Source organism: Mustela erminea, chromosome 3, assembly GCF_009829155.1.
Source record: "Mustela erminea isolate mMusErm1 chromosome 3, mMusErm1.Pri, whole genome shotgun sequence".
In the NCBI taxonomy this organism is placed as follows: Eukaryota; Metazoa; Chordata; class Mammalia; order Carnivora; family Mustelidae; genus Mustela; species Mustela erminea.
Genome location: NC_045616.1, coordinates 155,467,365 through 155,484,359, shown reverse-complemented (window position 1 = coordinate 155,484,359; position 16,995 = coordinate 155,467,365). Strand labels below are relative to the sequence as shown.

At 40.5% G+C, this 16,995-nt stretch overlaps 1 protein-coding gene across 4 annotated transcripts in view; it reads right to left on the bottom strand.

Annotated features, from left to right (window-relative positions):
* The window catches only part of CTNND2 (catenin delta 2), a 901,368-nt gene that overhangs the window by 407,990 nt on the left and 476,383 nt on the right, over positions 1-16,995 (bottom strand). For all 4 annotated transcript variants that reach the window (XM_032337744.1, XM_032337745.1, XM_032337748.1 and 1 more), the window contains 2 exons: positions 1,200-1,234; positions 693-809 (listed from right to left, as the gene is read on the bottom strand). In XM_032337744.1, the coding sequence (XP_032193635.1) occupies positions 693-809; positions 1,200-1,234 (152 nt within the window). The remainder of the gene's footprint in view (positions 1-692; positions 810-1,199; positions 1,235-16,995) is intronic.

Genomic DNA, 16,995 nt, shown 5'->3' with positions numbered 1-16,995 from the left:
TTGGGGTAATATATGTTTTAATGATTTAATTTTTGGCTTTTTGAGGGATTTTATTAAACTAAGTCAAGAGAATTTTATGATTTATTAAAGTGAAGCTCGTTTCAATTCATAGCACTTTTATTCCTATGCCTCAACCACTATGGTTGAAAAATATATGATTAGGAGGAGATGAATAAATTTTTAAATATTCTGCCGAGGTTAATATGCAATGTAAGATGGCCACATATAGAAATATAGCATAATACTAAGTATTTAGTACTGCATATATTATATTGAGTTCTTCTATTTTGTTATATAATTGTCATACTGTTAAGATCTCTACCAAAAATGATCTGTGTAAGTAATGCATTCGTGGTTAATTTTAAAGCAGACACTGTATTGATTAAACAAATATATGGTGATAGTCTCAAAACATGCCAAAAAGGAGATCAGAGTATTGGTGAGAACACCACTATGTCAGTAATTGGTGAGAGATCTAGGAGCCAATTACTGATTTAAGAGAGCCCGTAATTAATGTGAATTGGGGTGGAGTAATGTGGGGAGGAATTAGGGGACAGTGGAGTGAAATTAATAAAACAAGTATAAACACAGGCTGAGGTCCCATTAGATATGACTCATTGTGTCAATTATATGAGAATAAAGAACATTCTTATATTTTAATTGTCTTCAAGCATAATTATCCCTTGACTTACTTTCACCTGTTGAATAATCCTGTGGGTCAAGTATTCCTGATTCCTGCAGTGATCGGATACAGGAGTCCACCAGCTCAAGACCTGTTGTAAGCTCGTCTTCGATGTCTTTTTGACCATCTGAAATACAGTATTTTTAAGTGATGAATGAACACACGATATTGTTATTCGTAAAGCTTTAGGCTACTCTTTAATAACAAAAAGTATCGTAACCAAAAACATTTCCTCCGTGAAGTCCTCATTACATTTCACACTGTAATTCTTGGTTGACCAGTAGCAAAAGCCAAGGCCAGCCAATTCCATGTATTCAGGAAAAACATAAAAGTTTCTAGGGAATTTAGGGAACTTAACTCTTGGAAATCATGAGCTATCACAACATCATTTAATTTTAGTGTTGTGGGGTTATCGTGTCCATTTTTAACAGTCTTTTCCTAAAGTTCACAAGGAAATCCATCAATAAAGACACAATGTAGAAATAAGTGTAAGTTTCATCAAAGAACCGTGCCTTACCTTGTGACTGCCAGTGAAACTGCTCTTCTGCTGAACTGTAAAAAAGAGAATACACAGGTATAATGCACTGGTTAGAAACCAAGGCCTATAAGACACAGAAGTGCATTAGAGTAATAATACACTACTAGCTCCAAGGCGTGACTTTTTTAAATTACTTAATTATTAATCTTTACTGAGAAAAGAGATTCTGTTCTGATGCAATCTTAACTTTAATCCATTTAATATATATCTCTTTTATCACAGGTACTAGCATGTTATAAACGGACACCATTCTGTAATTTTCAGAGAGTTGCTAGCTCCCCCTCCCCCTTTTTTTTTTTCCACAAAGCCCAACCTATTCTACTCATCCCTTACAATAGCTTCTCTCAAATGCTGTTATGCTGTTCTACCCAATTTTAGTTACTTTAAAATATGAGGCTGACTAGTTTCCTGTAGACATTGTCAGGTAGTCTGGGAATGATATAGCCTCCTTGTTCATTACAAAGAAGATATGATAAATGTATACCTTTTTTCAGACATTTCGCACGAGCAGTTCCTTTCAGCGGATTATTAGTTTAAGTGAGGTAATTTAAACATTTTAACACTTTACCACCCAGTGAATATACAGTTCCCCAAATCTCACTTTACCAACACATCTGATACAATGACATAGGTAGAAAGGGTGGTTCATATACATGATACGCCAAAGACACTACCCAGGGTTCATCTATGGAGACAACGTAGGTAACTTTTGAATGATTTATTAAATAATTAAATTTAAATTTAAAATTTCTAAATATGCATGACTCTTTCATTATATATACAAATACTTTCCACATGCCCCCTTTTCATATGTCAATAATTGGTAAGAAATCCAGACAGGTATCATTTTGAGAATGATTTTCTACACTCATTTCACTGAAACCTTTACTCTGATCAAGAGCTTCTGTGAATAGCTCGTCAGTTCCACAACAGCAAGTGGATTTGAGACCTTTAATCTCTACCTCAGAGACGGCTTCTGAATACATTTACAGAGGGACAAGGAAAAGGGAATTCTGGAATAAATCAGTGTTTGAAAAAGTTATGACTGATATACACGAACACAAGGATCATCCTTTAAGGGACAAGTGACTTTTACAGGGTATCTTTCTCCTCAACCAATCCATTTTAGCAAACTGGGAAATGGTTTCACCATGGTGAAAACTATAGACAGGACTGATACATGAAATGATGACTTTACAAATTCAATCCATCGTAACTTCTTCTTGTATCAAAAAGGTATGAGTTACATAGTGATAATACAGAACTACAAAGTTTCACACTTAAAGCAGAAATGTAATCCAAAAGTCAATATTTTAAGAATTGCATGCACGGTCGGTTAGTAAGAGGCATTTTAAACAGGAATAGAAAATGCTTTCATATTCGTAGTAGGCTGAATGGTGCCTCTCACCCCCAAAAGACAGGATCACGTTAAATCTCTGGAAACCGTGTGTGGCTACTTATTGGAAAAATCCTATTTGCAGGTGTAATTAAGTTAAAGATCTTCAGATGAGATCATCCCAGATCCCATGATAACTGTCCTTCTAAGAGATAGAAATGGAGAAAGACACAGAAGAGAAGGTTATAGGAAAGTAGAAACAGAGATTGGAGTTCTGCATCTATAAGCCAAGACATGGCTGGAACCATCAAAGAATTTCTAGAGCCATCAGAACCTGGAAGAAATAAGGAATGCTCCTCCCCACCTCCCGAACCTTCACAGGGAACACAGCCCTGCTGACACCTTGATTTTGAACTCCCAGCCTCCAACATTGGGAGACTACATTGTTGTTGTTGTTGTTGTTTTAAGCCACTCAGCTGTGGTAATTTGTTATGGCAGCCCCGGGAAACTGATACAATAGTTTTCTGATACGATACAAATGGTCGCTCCTTCCACCCTCCAGGATTCACTACTGTCTCTAAGCTGCTACACTCCTTTGGCCAGCACAGCCCTTCACAAAGGACGGACTGTATACCTTGGCTCCACTAATTCCCGTCAACCACAATGCTCTTCTGACAGATGGCGGATAAAGGGTTATTGGTGTTGAATGATTTGACCACATGGATCCCAAGTTGCTCAACAGCGACTTAAATGAACCTGTCCCACTGCAAAGCTCATGCTCCTAGCTCACCATAAAAAGGCATGGAGGGGGACACACTCCAGTGACTTTCCACCTCAAGCCACAAGAGGAAGTCAACGGAAGACGCTGCACTCGCCACTCCTCTCCTTTCTGGCACATGGAAGAGCGCACTTCATGCCCGCTGCGCGCAGAGGGGGCCATGTTAAGGCCTGTGAGAGGAAGTGACAAGTGCCACTTCCTGCCCCAAGCACAGAAGGGCAGGCGTGAGAGCCTCCCTCTCTCTTTCTCTCCCGATCCCCGCTGAGATGGGTCCCTGAGTAGGAGGAAGGAAGACGCCTGCCAGCCCCGGGAAGGCACAGCATGAGTGAGAAATAAAGCACTGTTGTGTGAAAACTCTTGCGCTGGAGGGGGGTTTGTTTCTGTAGACTGAATGTCACACTGAGTAATACAGAACTGTGGCAGTATTTGAAGCTGTAAGGTATTTCTTGCTTCTCTGCCTTCCATTTCCACAGTGTTGCGTAGGGAGAGAGTGTCCGGGGTCACTCTCACACAAATAAGGCGGTGTGACAGCTTTTAGTCATCTTGTGAGATGTATCTGCTCGTCCGCAATAATGGGTGATTTTATGTGTAAGACTACACATCCCGGTTTTATATAATATTTACTTTTTTGCTCATCTCTTTCAAAAGGGTTTCAATTTTATGATGCAACAGAAACAAGAAGAGATATTTTGTATCACGACTGAAAGAATGCCATTCCCAGTGACTATGAAACTAGCCTCTCAAAGCACAGGAACCTTCCTTTTGGCCAGATAAAGAGCATTAATCATTTAAAAGGTTTCCTGATTCCTTTAGCACAGTTAAAATGCATTAAAAGTATGACTGATCAGAGAAAATTGAAGTCCCAAGAGAAACCCGGTTTGGATTTTATTTCCATTAAGTGCATGCTTTATTCACTCTGTTAGGGGAATTGTATATCTTGTGCAATTGTATATCTTATACATTTGATTCCTTCTGTTAAAAACTGCTTTTGGATGGATGATTTTTAAAAAAGCAAACAAACTATCTACTCATCCGATAAATACAGACTATGCCTGTATCCCACACATTCTTATTTCAGCTGTTTAGGAATTACTCATGGTGAACTTTCTCCCAATTGTATTGTTCAATTTAGTATAATGTAAAAGTTATTTTTGAAGCAGCTGTAACTTCTATGCATGTTACATTTTAGAAAATAAAATTTGCTTTGCTATCAGAATGCTGTTTCTTGAAATAGAAGTAATCTGTAAAGAATTAAATTTAATAAAGTAGAGATATAATTTAGGGTAGTCAGTATGTATTTAAACATAACTATGTACAATTTCCAGAACCCAATTATTATGAAAAAAAAGCATATTTATAACAAAGACTACATAACTTTTAACTTTTAAACATATACATATATATGTGGGTAAATCAGTAGTGCTAGGGAAGAGTTATATTAAATATAAATATATTAAATATATTTAATAAATATAATATATTAAAAGCACAAATCCTGGGTCACCTGTGCACAAATCCTGGGGCACCTGGGTGGCTCAGTTGGTTACGTGTCTGCCTTTGGCTCAGGTCATGATCTCGGGGTCCTGAGATCGAGGCCCCCATCAGGCTCCCTGCTCAGTGGGGAGCCTGCTTCTCCCTCTTCCTCTGCCTCTCCCCCCTCCTTGTTCATGCTTTCTCTCTCTCACTTGCTCTCTAAGTAAATAAATTAAATCTTTTTTTTTAAAAGTGCAAATCCTGATATCTAACACTTAGATTGTTCTCAGTCTAAACCAGGCAATATTCTGAGACAGATATACTGCTTTCTCATTTTATAGCTAATGAAACTGAAATAAAAAGATCTTCAAGAACTTGGTGGGGGGTCCGACCTGCAGGAAGCAGTGGACGCGGGATTATGACCCTGGATGTCCTGTTCTAGAGGCTGCATTTGAAACTACCATTCTATTCATACATCTGGTGACATCAAAATTAAGCTCCTATGTGAGGAAAACAAAAAAAATAAACGTAAAACCACAAACCAAGTTGAAAAAACTTGCCATGTCCCGGGGAGAAGACATTTGCAATGCATGTAACTTACAGAGGGTTAGCTTCGGGAACATTAAAATAACTCCTACAGATCATTTTAAGATAAAGATTAAAGGTCAAATAGAAGAGAGATGCATAAATTTACATATAGCTGATGCATAGAAGATAAAAATCAATAAGCAATGGTCACTGAACACATTAAAAGATACTCAAACCTATTACCCATCGAAAGAATAAAAACTACACTGACAGCAATTCTTTATTTTCCACAGGCTTCAAACAATGAGAAAGTCGGACAGTATTCTGTGTTGGAAAGGATGTGGGGCAATAAGAACTCTCACACATTGCACGTGAAAGAGTCAATCAGTCACTTGAGTGACCAATGAGTCAATAGTTGGTAATGACTTATATGCAGAGGCTGGGTCACTCGGTAATTCTGCTTGTTGGCAGAGTTTCCATGGAAACACATACCCCTATGCTCGGGACACCTGGACAAGTCAGTGCACGCCCACGTGTTGGCAGTAGCAAAACCATGGCAACAACCTAAGAGATCAGTAATGGGGAATGGACAAATAAAATAATATGATTGCATGCATATAAAACATGTATATGGGATCAACACTATTCAGCAGTTAAATTAGCCAAAACCATAATGTATCAATATAGGTCTCAAAAGCAAAATATAGAGTGGAAAATGCAAATTTCACACATGTATTGCCTGATTCCAATCATGTGAATTTTAAAAACACTGACTAAACAATATTGTATATATACACACATATGTATATACACACACACACACACACATATATATATATATGTATATATATACACAAAGATTTTTTTTTTTAGCTTAAACTAGTTTTTCAACTATCTATCATCAAGGGAAATCATATAAATACAGATTAAAACGATACACCAAAATTCATTATGAGGGTAGCTCTAAGGAAGAAAGAGAATTTCTTCTAAAGGGAATTTCTCTTTTATCCTTCATGTTTTGCCTCATGAAAAATGAGGGAAAACATTAACATTCATTTAGGAATGCCTTAGGTCCTTGGAATAGGAAACCATCATGATTCTTACATTTATGTTTAGTTAAATGCTTAGTTAAATGTTTAGTTAAATGCTTAGGTAACTCCTTGTAACTCAGTTCTACACAATATTCCCATCACTGTTAGAATCACTCACAGTTGAAATTCAAATAATGCCAAAAAGAAAAAAAAAATCTGAAAGAGGTTAAGTCCAAATAATAGAGGGAAAGAAAGGATTTAGAGCTCAAATTATTTTTCTCTCCATTTTTCAGGCGATAAAAGTGACAGGATCACCTTTGCTATTTTGATATGAGCTCAAACATTTCAAGCAAGCAACCAGTAACTTTCAAATTCTGCGGGTATGATGTTGGGGAAAAACCAGTTCAAACCAAAGCATAACCTCTGAGATCCTCGAGAAGTGATTTTCACCCTCATCGTCTCCAGCAGGACAGTCTCCACATCCACCTCCAGGCTACGTCTAATAAATAAATAAATAAACAAACAGATGATCGTTCAGAGAATTCGCTTCATGTCAGGAAAAGACACGAAGGCACGCAGTCCCAGAGCTTGACCGTCTGTCATGAACTGGTGCAAATATCTTTCCTGATTTCCTTTTTCAGCATTCCGATGCCCAGAGAGCATCAGTCCCTACACTGTGGCATGTGGCCTATCATTGCTCACAATCTGATTAAAAATGAAATAAAGGTAAGGAACTATGAGGGTTTTGTTGTTGGTTTTCTTTCAAGTTAAGCAATGTACCTAAAACAGAAGCCAGAGAAACTAGCATGAAGGGAATGGTTTCAGAACTAATATTTAGCCTGCAGGAACCTACGGCCTTACGTTTACGATGTCTGAGTGACCTAAAATTATACTCTACTGTAAAATACTTCCTCGTATACAGTTTTGCATGCAGACACATCACAAGAAGGGCACTGGTTTGCAAGACAGAATATCCTTGGTCCAAATTCCCATTACTGCGGAAATGTCACGTATTCGGTGAGAACGTTGAGAAGGGGTAGCCCGAGGACCTGGGTGGTTGGCAGCTGCTGCCTTTTTAGCTCAGTGCACTGTACCCAGACCATATTTGTCAGGCTTGGTGAGTAACTCTGCTTCCCCGAGAATTTCCTGAGCGACTGATTTCTCTTCAGTCTACTGCCTCGTGGTCGCTATCTGTATCATGGTATATTCCCAAATGAATGTCCTAATCTCTCCGCCATGCAACTGGCATGTTGATTTCTTTCTTAGATCTTACAACCTCTTTCTGCTTTACCTACTCTCATTAGAAATATATTTTACAGCTATTATAAAAATGTTTATAGAGCTACAACAGATAGCCAGAGGGCCACAGAGCTCCCAAACCAGGAGAGTTCAATAAATTAGTTTGTATCAAGTGATGTATTTATCAGGTGAACAGGGTCTGGCAGGTCTTGAGCAAATATGGAATTTTACATATCGTTAGAGTGGTGTTTATGGCTTGTAGGTTATGACTTACCTGTAGGTTATTTAATCTACATTAAAAATGAACTAAAAAAATTTTACTATATTAAAATAAATTGTAAATTATTTTATCTTTTGGAGCCACCGCAGTCTGTCATGGGAAGGTTGGAATGGGGGACAGACACGGGGAAAGGGAACAGTGGGCATTAAGAAGATACCCAGGCATGGTGGCATCTATGCCCAGGCTGTCAGTCACAGCCAGTCCTGGAGAAAAGGGAAACAAAGTCATCACACATTCTTGGTGAGTGCCCGAAGTGGCTTTGGGTGTACGGAACAGGGAACGCAGTGTCAGCTCCTCGAAACTCTAGTCCGATGGGGGTGTGGGGGACCAGTACTCAAAGCTGGGAGAACCTTCCCATGAAAAAGTGTGTTTAAGGCATTTCTGCGTACAGGTGCATAGGACCAGGAGCATGGCACTCAATCTCTTTAAGCCTCAGTTTTCCCATTTATAAAATGGAGATTTACTAGACTTTCCCATAGGGAGCTTATGAAAACTCATGTACGTAAAACCCACAGCACAGTGCGGGAGCATAGGAGGCATTAATATAAACAAAAAGGAAGCTGCCAGTATCACATGCAGAGCAGAAGGCTAGGAGCACAGTCAACTAGGAACTGAACGTTCGATAGGTCCATCACATGAAATTCAACTTGTCCGGGCTGAGGACCAATAAATACCATCACAGCAGTGCATGGTAAGCTTTGCACAATTTAAATTGTCCACCTTTTCTTTTCTTTTTTTTTTCCCCTACACTAACACTGTAAAGAAAAAAGGCAGTCTCTGATTTCCACGGAAAGATGATTCACTTAATTTTGATTCACATAATTTTGCCCGTCAGCCCTGTACTGAATTTCTCTGCGGGCACTTGGTCCTGTATTTGCCACAGTTAAAAACAAAAGAAAAGAAAAGAAAACAAAACAAAACAAAAACCACAAAAAACCCTGAAAGTCCATTTGTTATTTTCAAAACCTTGGAAGAAAATAAATCAGACCCAAGTGGCTATTATTAATTTCTTCTTAGTTTGAGGCAGGGGAAATTCACATTCCTAAGTTAATTTTGCTCGAGTTGGGGACTAACAAATGATGGAAACAACCCAGAGAGGCTCCCATGCCGGAGCCAGGACCCACGGGGGTCTCAACGTTTATCACAGAGTTCCGCGACAATGTCAGGTTTGTGCACTGGCCAGCCAGAGCCACACAACAGGGAACGACCGAGGATTGTTTTGTTTTAATTCCTTCAAAAATATGCACTAACAGTTTCTGGCAACTGCAAAGAATCAGCCCTCGGCTCAACACCCTAAACGCGCTATCTACACAAAGTCAAGCTCTCACCATGGGAAAGGCGTACTTTAAAGTTTCTCTCCTTCGCATGCTTTTCTAGTTTTGGAGTAAATTGTAGTTATGCCACAAGAGACTGATTGTGTATGGAGTTCTATCTCAGAAGAAGGAACAATTGGTAAATTATAAACTAGAAAATTCTCGCGTTATATGCTTCCCCTCTGTGGTTTTTCTGGGAGATTTCTCATGCCTGAGTTAGATAGCTTTTTAAATGCTTACACTAGCACATGAGAATTTTGAAGGAGTTGAAGCAAAGTTTCTGAATGCCAGCCATGTTAGACAATAAAGTTATCAGAATACTTTTGTCTGTGAGCATTCCATAAACCGGGAGGTAGTACTGTCCCTGTAGATGACCAGGGACACTATTAATTAAATAACTCTGAGACCTTGTAATATTTGGAAATGTCTTCCAAACTACCAGAAACTGAATCGTTTATGCAGTTTATGTGCTAAGTGTATACCTCTATTGAATTACACGTTGCCACAGCCCACGGCTCGATCTTTGGTGAATCTCAGGGCTTCGTTTCCGGAGCCTGAGAATGAACAGAGAGCTCAGTGGCCATTTTGCACTTTGATCATTAATAACTGATTCTGTAGGCAGGAGAAGAAGATAAGAGTAGTGGCTTTATTTGCTGAGAGGTGGTACGTATGTGAAAGTTCTCAGGTGTTCCAAAATTTAGTCTTTATATTCAATCTTCCAAAATTATCTCTGCTGTTAGGGTCCGATCCATGAAGGGAGCTCCTTAGCATTGGGGACATCTCTGGACAATAGGAGGGGTCAAGTTTATGTTTTCTTAGCTTCTTGGGGTCCTGTATGAGATTGTGTGTGGGGGGATGTCCCTCACTCCTCTGTTCCTCTAAAATTCAATGATTTGGGGTGCCTGGGTGGCTCAGTCAGTTAAGCATCTGCCTTAGACTCAGGTCATAATCCAGGACCATGGGAGGGAGCCCCACATTTGGCTCCCTGCTCATTGAGGGGGCTGCTTCTCCCTCTTCTGCCTGCCATTCCCCCTGCTTGTGCTCTCTTTCTGTCAAATAAAGAAATAAGATCTTTAAAAAATAAATAAATAAAATGCCCTGATTTTCTTCAGCCTTCCTTCTTCATAGGTGTGTTGTCTATTGCAGATATGTCAAACCTTGGGTATTGAATTTGACTGAAAGTGATACAATTTTATTATTATAAGAGAAGCTAACACCTCTTAGGTATTTAATGGAAATTTATACAAATAACCATTGCCTCTTTCACAGAAAAGAGAAGTCTGAATCTTTTGTTTTCTGTCTTCGAGTAACAACAGATGATTTGTAAAAATAAGTTTCAATTTCAGTGTCCTTATGGAGCAGAAATCATGTAATGTTCATGAACAACTCTCAAGGCATTCTGGAGCTTTCACTTCCTACGAGCAGCAGTGGGGTTTGAAGCCATTTGAAGTTCAGTTCAAACGTGAATGGGTACACAAATGTCGATAGTTTATTCATAAACGCCCCAAACTAGAAACAAGCAAGTGCTCTACGACAGGTGAAGGGCTGACCAAGCTAATACATCCATACCAAGGAGGAGGAGGCGGCGATAAAAAGAAGTGGATTACTGACAGATGTATCAACAGCAGTGTGGAGGGGTATGAAGGGAATTCTGCTGAGTGAAAAAGAGAAAAAAACATTCTTGAAATAACAAAATTATAGAACTAAAGACTAAATCAGTGGTTGCCAGGGTTCCGGGCTGGAGGGTGAGTGTGGGTGTGACTCCAAAGGGTAAGAGGAAGACTTATGGTGCTGGAATCACCCTCCATTTCGTGGTGGTGCTTACACAAAGCTTCGATGGGATCAGGCTGCACTGAACTACACACACACACACACACACACGAATGCAGGTAATTAACACGGAGGAAATACAGGATTGAATGTCAGTGTCCTGGTTGTGATATTGTATTCCACAGTCACACCATTGATGCTGTGAGAACTGGGAGAAGTTACAGGATATGTCCCTGTGTATTTCATTTTGGAATTACCCATGACTCTATAATCCTTTCAAAATAAAAAAGTTAAAAAAAAATAGTAGGGTAGGGTTTGGTATGCTTTCTTTTCTCTTCCCTGAACTGTCTTCTCTACACGCAATATGCCATTCATTTATTCCCATGAATCATTAAGCCAGAATTCAAAGAACATTGGGAAGAGTGGAGTAAAGGGAACGGAAGGAAGGAACAAAGACAGAAGGAAGAAATAAGGAAAAAAAAAAGGAAAGAAACCACAGCGAACTTCTGATTATCCTTTTTGTTCTTCGCTCTGGGTAGGCAGAACTCAAGCGACTCTGCCCTGGGCTCTTTTCTGCTTTGTTCTGTGAATGAAGGCATTATCCCTGGCGCAGAATATCCCAATCATCCTGCCCACTGCCAATCAGAGGGAAGGGATGGTGCTGCTTCTGAATGAAAATTCATCCATTATATCCAAGCTCCCTGCTCATCAGGACCCTGTGTTCGCTTCCACTGCCATATGTTTTGGGGGAAAATTAAAAATAGTACTTTTGGCTTACAATACTAGAGCAAAATACAAGTCTGAGTGCATTCTATGTGAGTCCAAGAGACGTTGTCTGATACAATTCATTGGCTCTCTGCAAACGTGTTCATTAAAGTTAGGCTTGCACCTGGCAGACACGTTCCCGCTCCGCCTGCTAATTCACAGGGGAGCCGCCCCAGCCCCAATCTGCTTCCGCAACCCCCTACCCGCTATCCCGACTCCTGAAAATTGGTTTCCTTGGTTACCTCTGTGTGCTGCTCTCCATATTTATGGTGGTGGTGGGAGGAAATCATACATTAAGAGTTGCCTTCTTTCTACTATCTGATGCTTGAGACCGAAATGCTGGATCGGCCTCCGTATCTTCTCCCCATCTTCCCGCCACAGGGCGCCTTTATTTGTCCTGAGTCTTTTTAAGAAAGAATGAGCATTTCAACGTGAGAGCTCACGAAACAATTGTACTGCCTGCCAAACGTATAAAACCGGTTTAAAATCCATGAATTGGAATATCTATTAATGTTCTTAAGACATTTAAAGCGTTTTCTTCCCGCAAATTGTTTTTGAGGTCCTTAGCATCTACCTATCCATGCTCCATGTAAAGGTGCCTTGAAACCCGCTCCCTTTACGGCTGCTATCGTTGGAGCTGTTGTGTTCTCTTTCCTGGAGCCAAGAGGAGTTCTGTGTCTGAAGGGTAGGTGTAGCGTCCCATCGACAACCATTTTTTCCTTGATCAGACTTCAGTCAGGCTCCTGTGAGCTCTCTTTAGGACTAGGTCCCGTCATGGGTTCTTACATCCTTCCTTGCAGAGCCTAGTTCTAGCAAGAATCCTGCTGAGTCAGATTAACCAGAAAGCCCCACGCTTGATGTCTGACGGCCCTCCATCCAGCCTCTATCGTTCCCCAGGTGATGTCTGCTCACCTAGCTTGCCTTCAGCATGAATCTTGTTAAGTCAGGTAGGCAGAATCCCCCTGCCCCCGCTTGTTCCTGATGGTTCCTCTGAGTAACTTTCCATCCTCTGACCCCCGCCCTGCTCCTTGGCTTTAAATTTCCTATTTTTCCCTGTAGTATTCGGAGTTGGGTGCCATCTTTTCCCCCTACTGCAAACCCCACTGTAGCAGCCCCCCACCTCGAATAAAGTCTGCCATACTCTTCTTTACAAATATCACTAACTTTTTCATTACCACCACAGACTCCCCACAGCCCGAGGGGAACACGCAGAGTCATATCCCTCTGTATCCTCAGTCTCCTCCTAGGTTCTGAGATAACATTACCGGGGTGGGCTTCATGGGCGGAAGACCTTGCCGTGGTCCCAGATTACAACCATCCCACACTCAGAGGGGCCGCGTGTTTTGCCAGTGGAACATTTGGAACATGTGCATGAGTGGGGTGGACATGCACAACGTGTGTGTCATTCTGCTCTGGGCTGTCTCATTCACAAACTGCTTGTAATGTCCTATGGGACCCGTGACGTGTTGTGGGAGCTACGTAAGATTCAAGGTGAGTCCCAGGTAAGCATGTTATGGTTATGACAGAGTAAGCAGGCATGCTGACTGCCTGAAAAGGCCATGCTCACTCTTCCAACCAGAACTTGCTTTGAAAGAAGGCAATGATGTTCTAAGAACCATGTACAATCACGGAACCCTATCACATCCTTTCTTACTCACGCTACTCTCCTATGTCTGCCAACTATTTATGCTGAAAATGATGACCGAAAAGGAAAGGAAAAGATAGGCCAACCCAGAGTTCTATTTCCTCTCAGTCCTTCCTTACTGTTCAGTAAGACAATGTTGGTAGAATGTGTGTATACTGAAAAGTGGAAAAAAAAAAAAAACAACAGGTAAATTTGTGTGGTGTTTCCACTGATCTGCTAAGAACGAAGTACGTATGCATCTATGGGCTATGAAATAGTAATTGTATCATTTCAGTGATTCTGCATACAAATTCAGCACTCCCATCTTTGCATATAAATCTGGCACTGCTCTATATAGAGATAAACGGTAAAATCTGTGCCAATAGTTTAAATTTTTAATTTTTCTTTACTTAGAATGACATTACATAGTAAATTAAACACATCAGGACACGGGGTGGGGAGGGAGAGAGATAGAGAGAGAGAGAGAGAGAGAGAATGCATGGGAGAAAGGAAAAAGCTTTCATATCTTTTTAGTACTTTTAATGGCAGTCCACCCCCTGATTTTTAAACAATAACCTCCGTGTTTTCATTCTGACTGATTGTTGCAGATTATCTAACCGGCTTTAACATGAGCTACCGCCAACTGCTATTGTGGGGATTAAATGAAAACACACATGAAAGTCCTAGGCACAAAGAGAATATCAACGAGTCCTTTGCTCTCTCTCCCTCAGTTCACTCCACCCAACTAATTCTTTCCCATTCTACGCCTGCTGTCTTCTCTTGATCCCGTCAGTTATCCGCCATGTCTCTGAAATCACATCCTTTTTTTTTTTTTAAAAGATTTTATTTATTTATTTCACAGACAGAGATCACAAGTAGGCAGAGAGGCAGGCAGAGAGAGAGGAAGGGAAGCAGGCTCCCCGCTGAGCAGAGAGCCCGATGCGGGACTCGATCCCAGGACCCTGAGATCATGACCCGAGCCGAAGGCAGCGGCTTAACCCACTGAGCCACCCAGGCGCCCTTTGAAATCACATCCTTAAGCAGAAAGTGGATCGTGGAAATCCCTAGTTCAAAAGCCTTCAGGGTTTCCCATTGCCTGGAACTCAGGCTTCTCTGCATTAACTGCTTGGTCTGTGAGGACTCCCCTGACCCACTCTGAGGACCCATCCTCAGCTACCTGCATTAGATGTCCAGGCTGACTGAGGTTCTACATCGTCTCAGATCCCAGAGCAGCCTTACCCCTCATCAAAACGCACTACAATGACTATTTATTTATTTGAGAGAGAGAGAGAGAGCAAGGGGGGAGGGGTATAGGGAGAAGCAGACTCCCCGCTGAGCAGAGAGCCTGACATGGGGCTCGATCCCAGGACCCCTGGGATCATGACCTGTGCTGAAGGCAGACACTTAACTCACTGAGCCACCCAGGCACCCCCAATGACTTGCTTTTAATACCTCGCTAGACTGCAAGCTCCCTGAGGACAAGAAACCAAACAGGATTCATCTCTGTATTCCACAGTATAAAGCTCCTGGCGTTCATCAAGCATTTGTTTGTGAAGGAAGATCAACACAGTTAGTACAAGTCAAGACTTCCACTTCAGATTCTGAGTGTCCTTTTATTTGTTTCACTGAATTTTCTCTTCTTTAGAAAGGCATAGTGAAGAAAAGGGACTAAAACACTTTTATTATACTTCTGACATAAAACATCAGAGGAATAAAATAATCTCCTGAGTGAGTGTTTCGATTTGTACGACCACGACTGGAATAAACACTAGCGCTAATCAGCTGCTGTCAGTTACCCTATGTATGAAATTATCAAAGCATGTCTTTCTGTAAAATGAAGCTTTCATTATATTTGTATATACCTAAATTTACATACTACCATTTTTTTTCTTAAGTTCAATATATATCTGGATTCAAGAGAAGGCTGCAACGGGCAAAATTATTCCTCTGGAGGGTTAGGAAAAATCTATATTTTCAAGTAGCACTACATCTTATACCACTGTGTAATAATCCTTTTCTTAATTGTTAAATTCTGTTCATCCTATGGACTTGAGCAAACTAATTTTCCTCTTCTTAATTAAGCCTATGATCATATTTCATTCACTCAAGCTTCCTGCTAAATGAAACACTGTTTTCATTTATAAATGTTCTATGATGTGTTCCTAGTGGTTTCTAATTGGGGACAATTATACACAGATAAATCAGAACTCGTCAGGGCAGTTGTCATGACTATGTCTCTGTCCTACTTCGGAGGCTACATGTTGGTTTAAGGCAATAGGGCAAATCAGGACTCCAGAGGGAGCCTTGATGGAGAAGATCAGGAAATTCACAGGCAGTGAGGACATCCTTCATTTCTAATTTGTTGGTTTAATCCGGCTAGAGAGGAACTGACAAAATCTTCATCACCTAATGTGCTTAATGGTCTAAATGAAATGAGTTGGTGGTGTTGGTTTAGCCTCTATGGGACCCATTTCTAAGTCACAGGAGCCCCTGATAAATTACTCTAATGAGCCCCTCTCGCAGAAAATGCAACACAGAAACTAGACATTGGCATTTTGTATCGATTTTTCCAAAAGCCTTAAAAAGGTGAATGAAGCAGGGCATCTGGTGGCTTCGTTGGTTAAATGTCTGTCTCTTGGTTTCTGCTCAGGTAATGATCTCAGGATCGTGAGATCGCGCCCTCTGCTCGCCGTGGAGTCTGCTTGGGATTCTTGCCCTTTTCTCCTCCCCTCGGCTCTCCCCCTGTGCACTCTCTCTCCGCTTTCTCTCTCTCTCTAATGAATGACTTGAATGAATGCATGAATACGTAGATAAATAAAATCTTTAAAAAAAAAAAAAAGTGTAAGGATGAGAGTCCAGAAAAATGGGTTATCACCTCCCTTGCGGGTCATTGTCAATGCAGAGGAAAATTATACCCAATCAGAGTAGAGATTTTCTTCATTTTCTTCTCCTATTCAAAAAGAAAGAACTACAAAAACAAATGTAATTTTTTAATATTTGTAATTGGTGGTGTTTATCTGCATATTCACTACTGAAAAGTAAAGTGACTTTCTTTTTTTACTAATATGAGTTAATATAAAAAAACACAAAAAGAAGTAAAATGTTGGGATGGAGGATAAAATATAATAAACTCATTCCTCCCAGAGTCAGGGAAGACATATTTCTCTTGCTTTGTTTTAATTTTTTTTTTCTTTTTCTTTATGAGAGAGGAGAGCATGTGTACTCAGAGCATGAGGAGAGGGCAGGGCAGAGGGATAGAGACAATCTTTTTTTTTTTTATTTTTAATTAGCATATAATGTATTATTAGCCCTAGAGGTACAGGTTTGTGAATTGCCAGGTTTACACATTTCACAGCACTCACCATAGCACATACCTTCCCCAAGGTCCATAGCCCCGCCCCCTTCTGCCGATCCCCCTCCCCCAGGGCAACCCTCAGTTTGTTTTGTGAGATTAAAAGGCTCTTATGGTTTGTCTCCCTCCAGATCCCATCTTGTTTCATTTATTCTTTTCCAACCCCCCACACCCTCCACATTGCCTCTCAACTTCCTCATGTCAAGGAGATCATATGATAATTGTCTTTCAGATAGAGAGAATCTTAAGCAGTCTCCATGCCCAGCGTGGAGTTGGACAGCGGTGG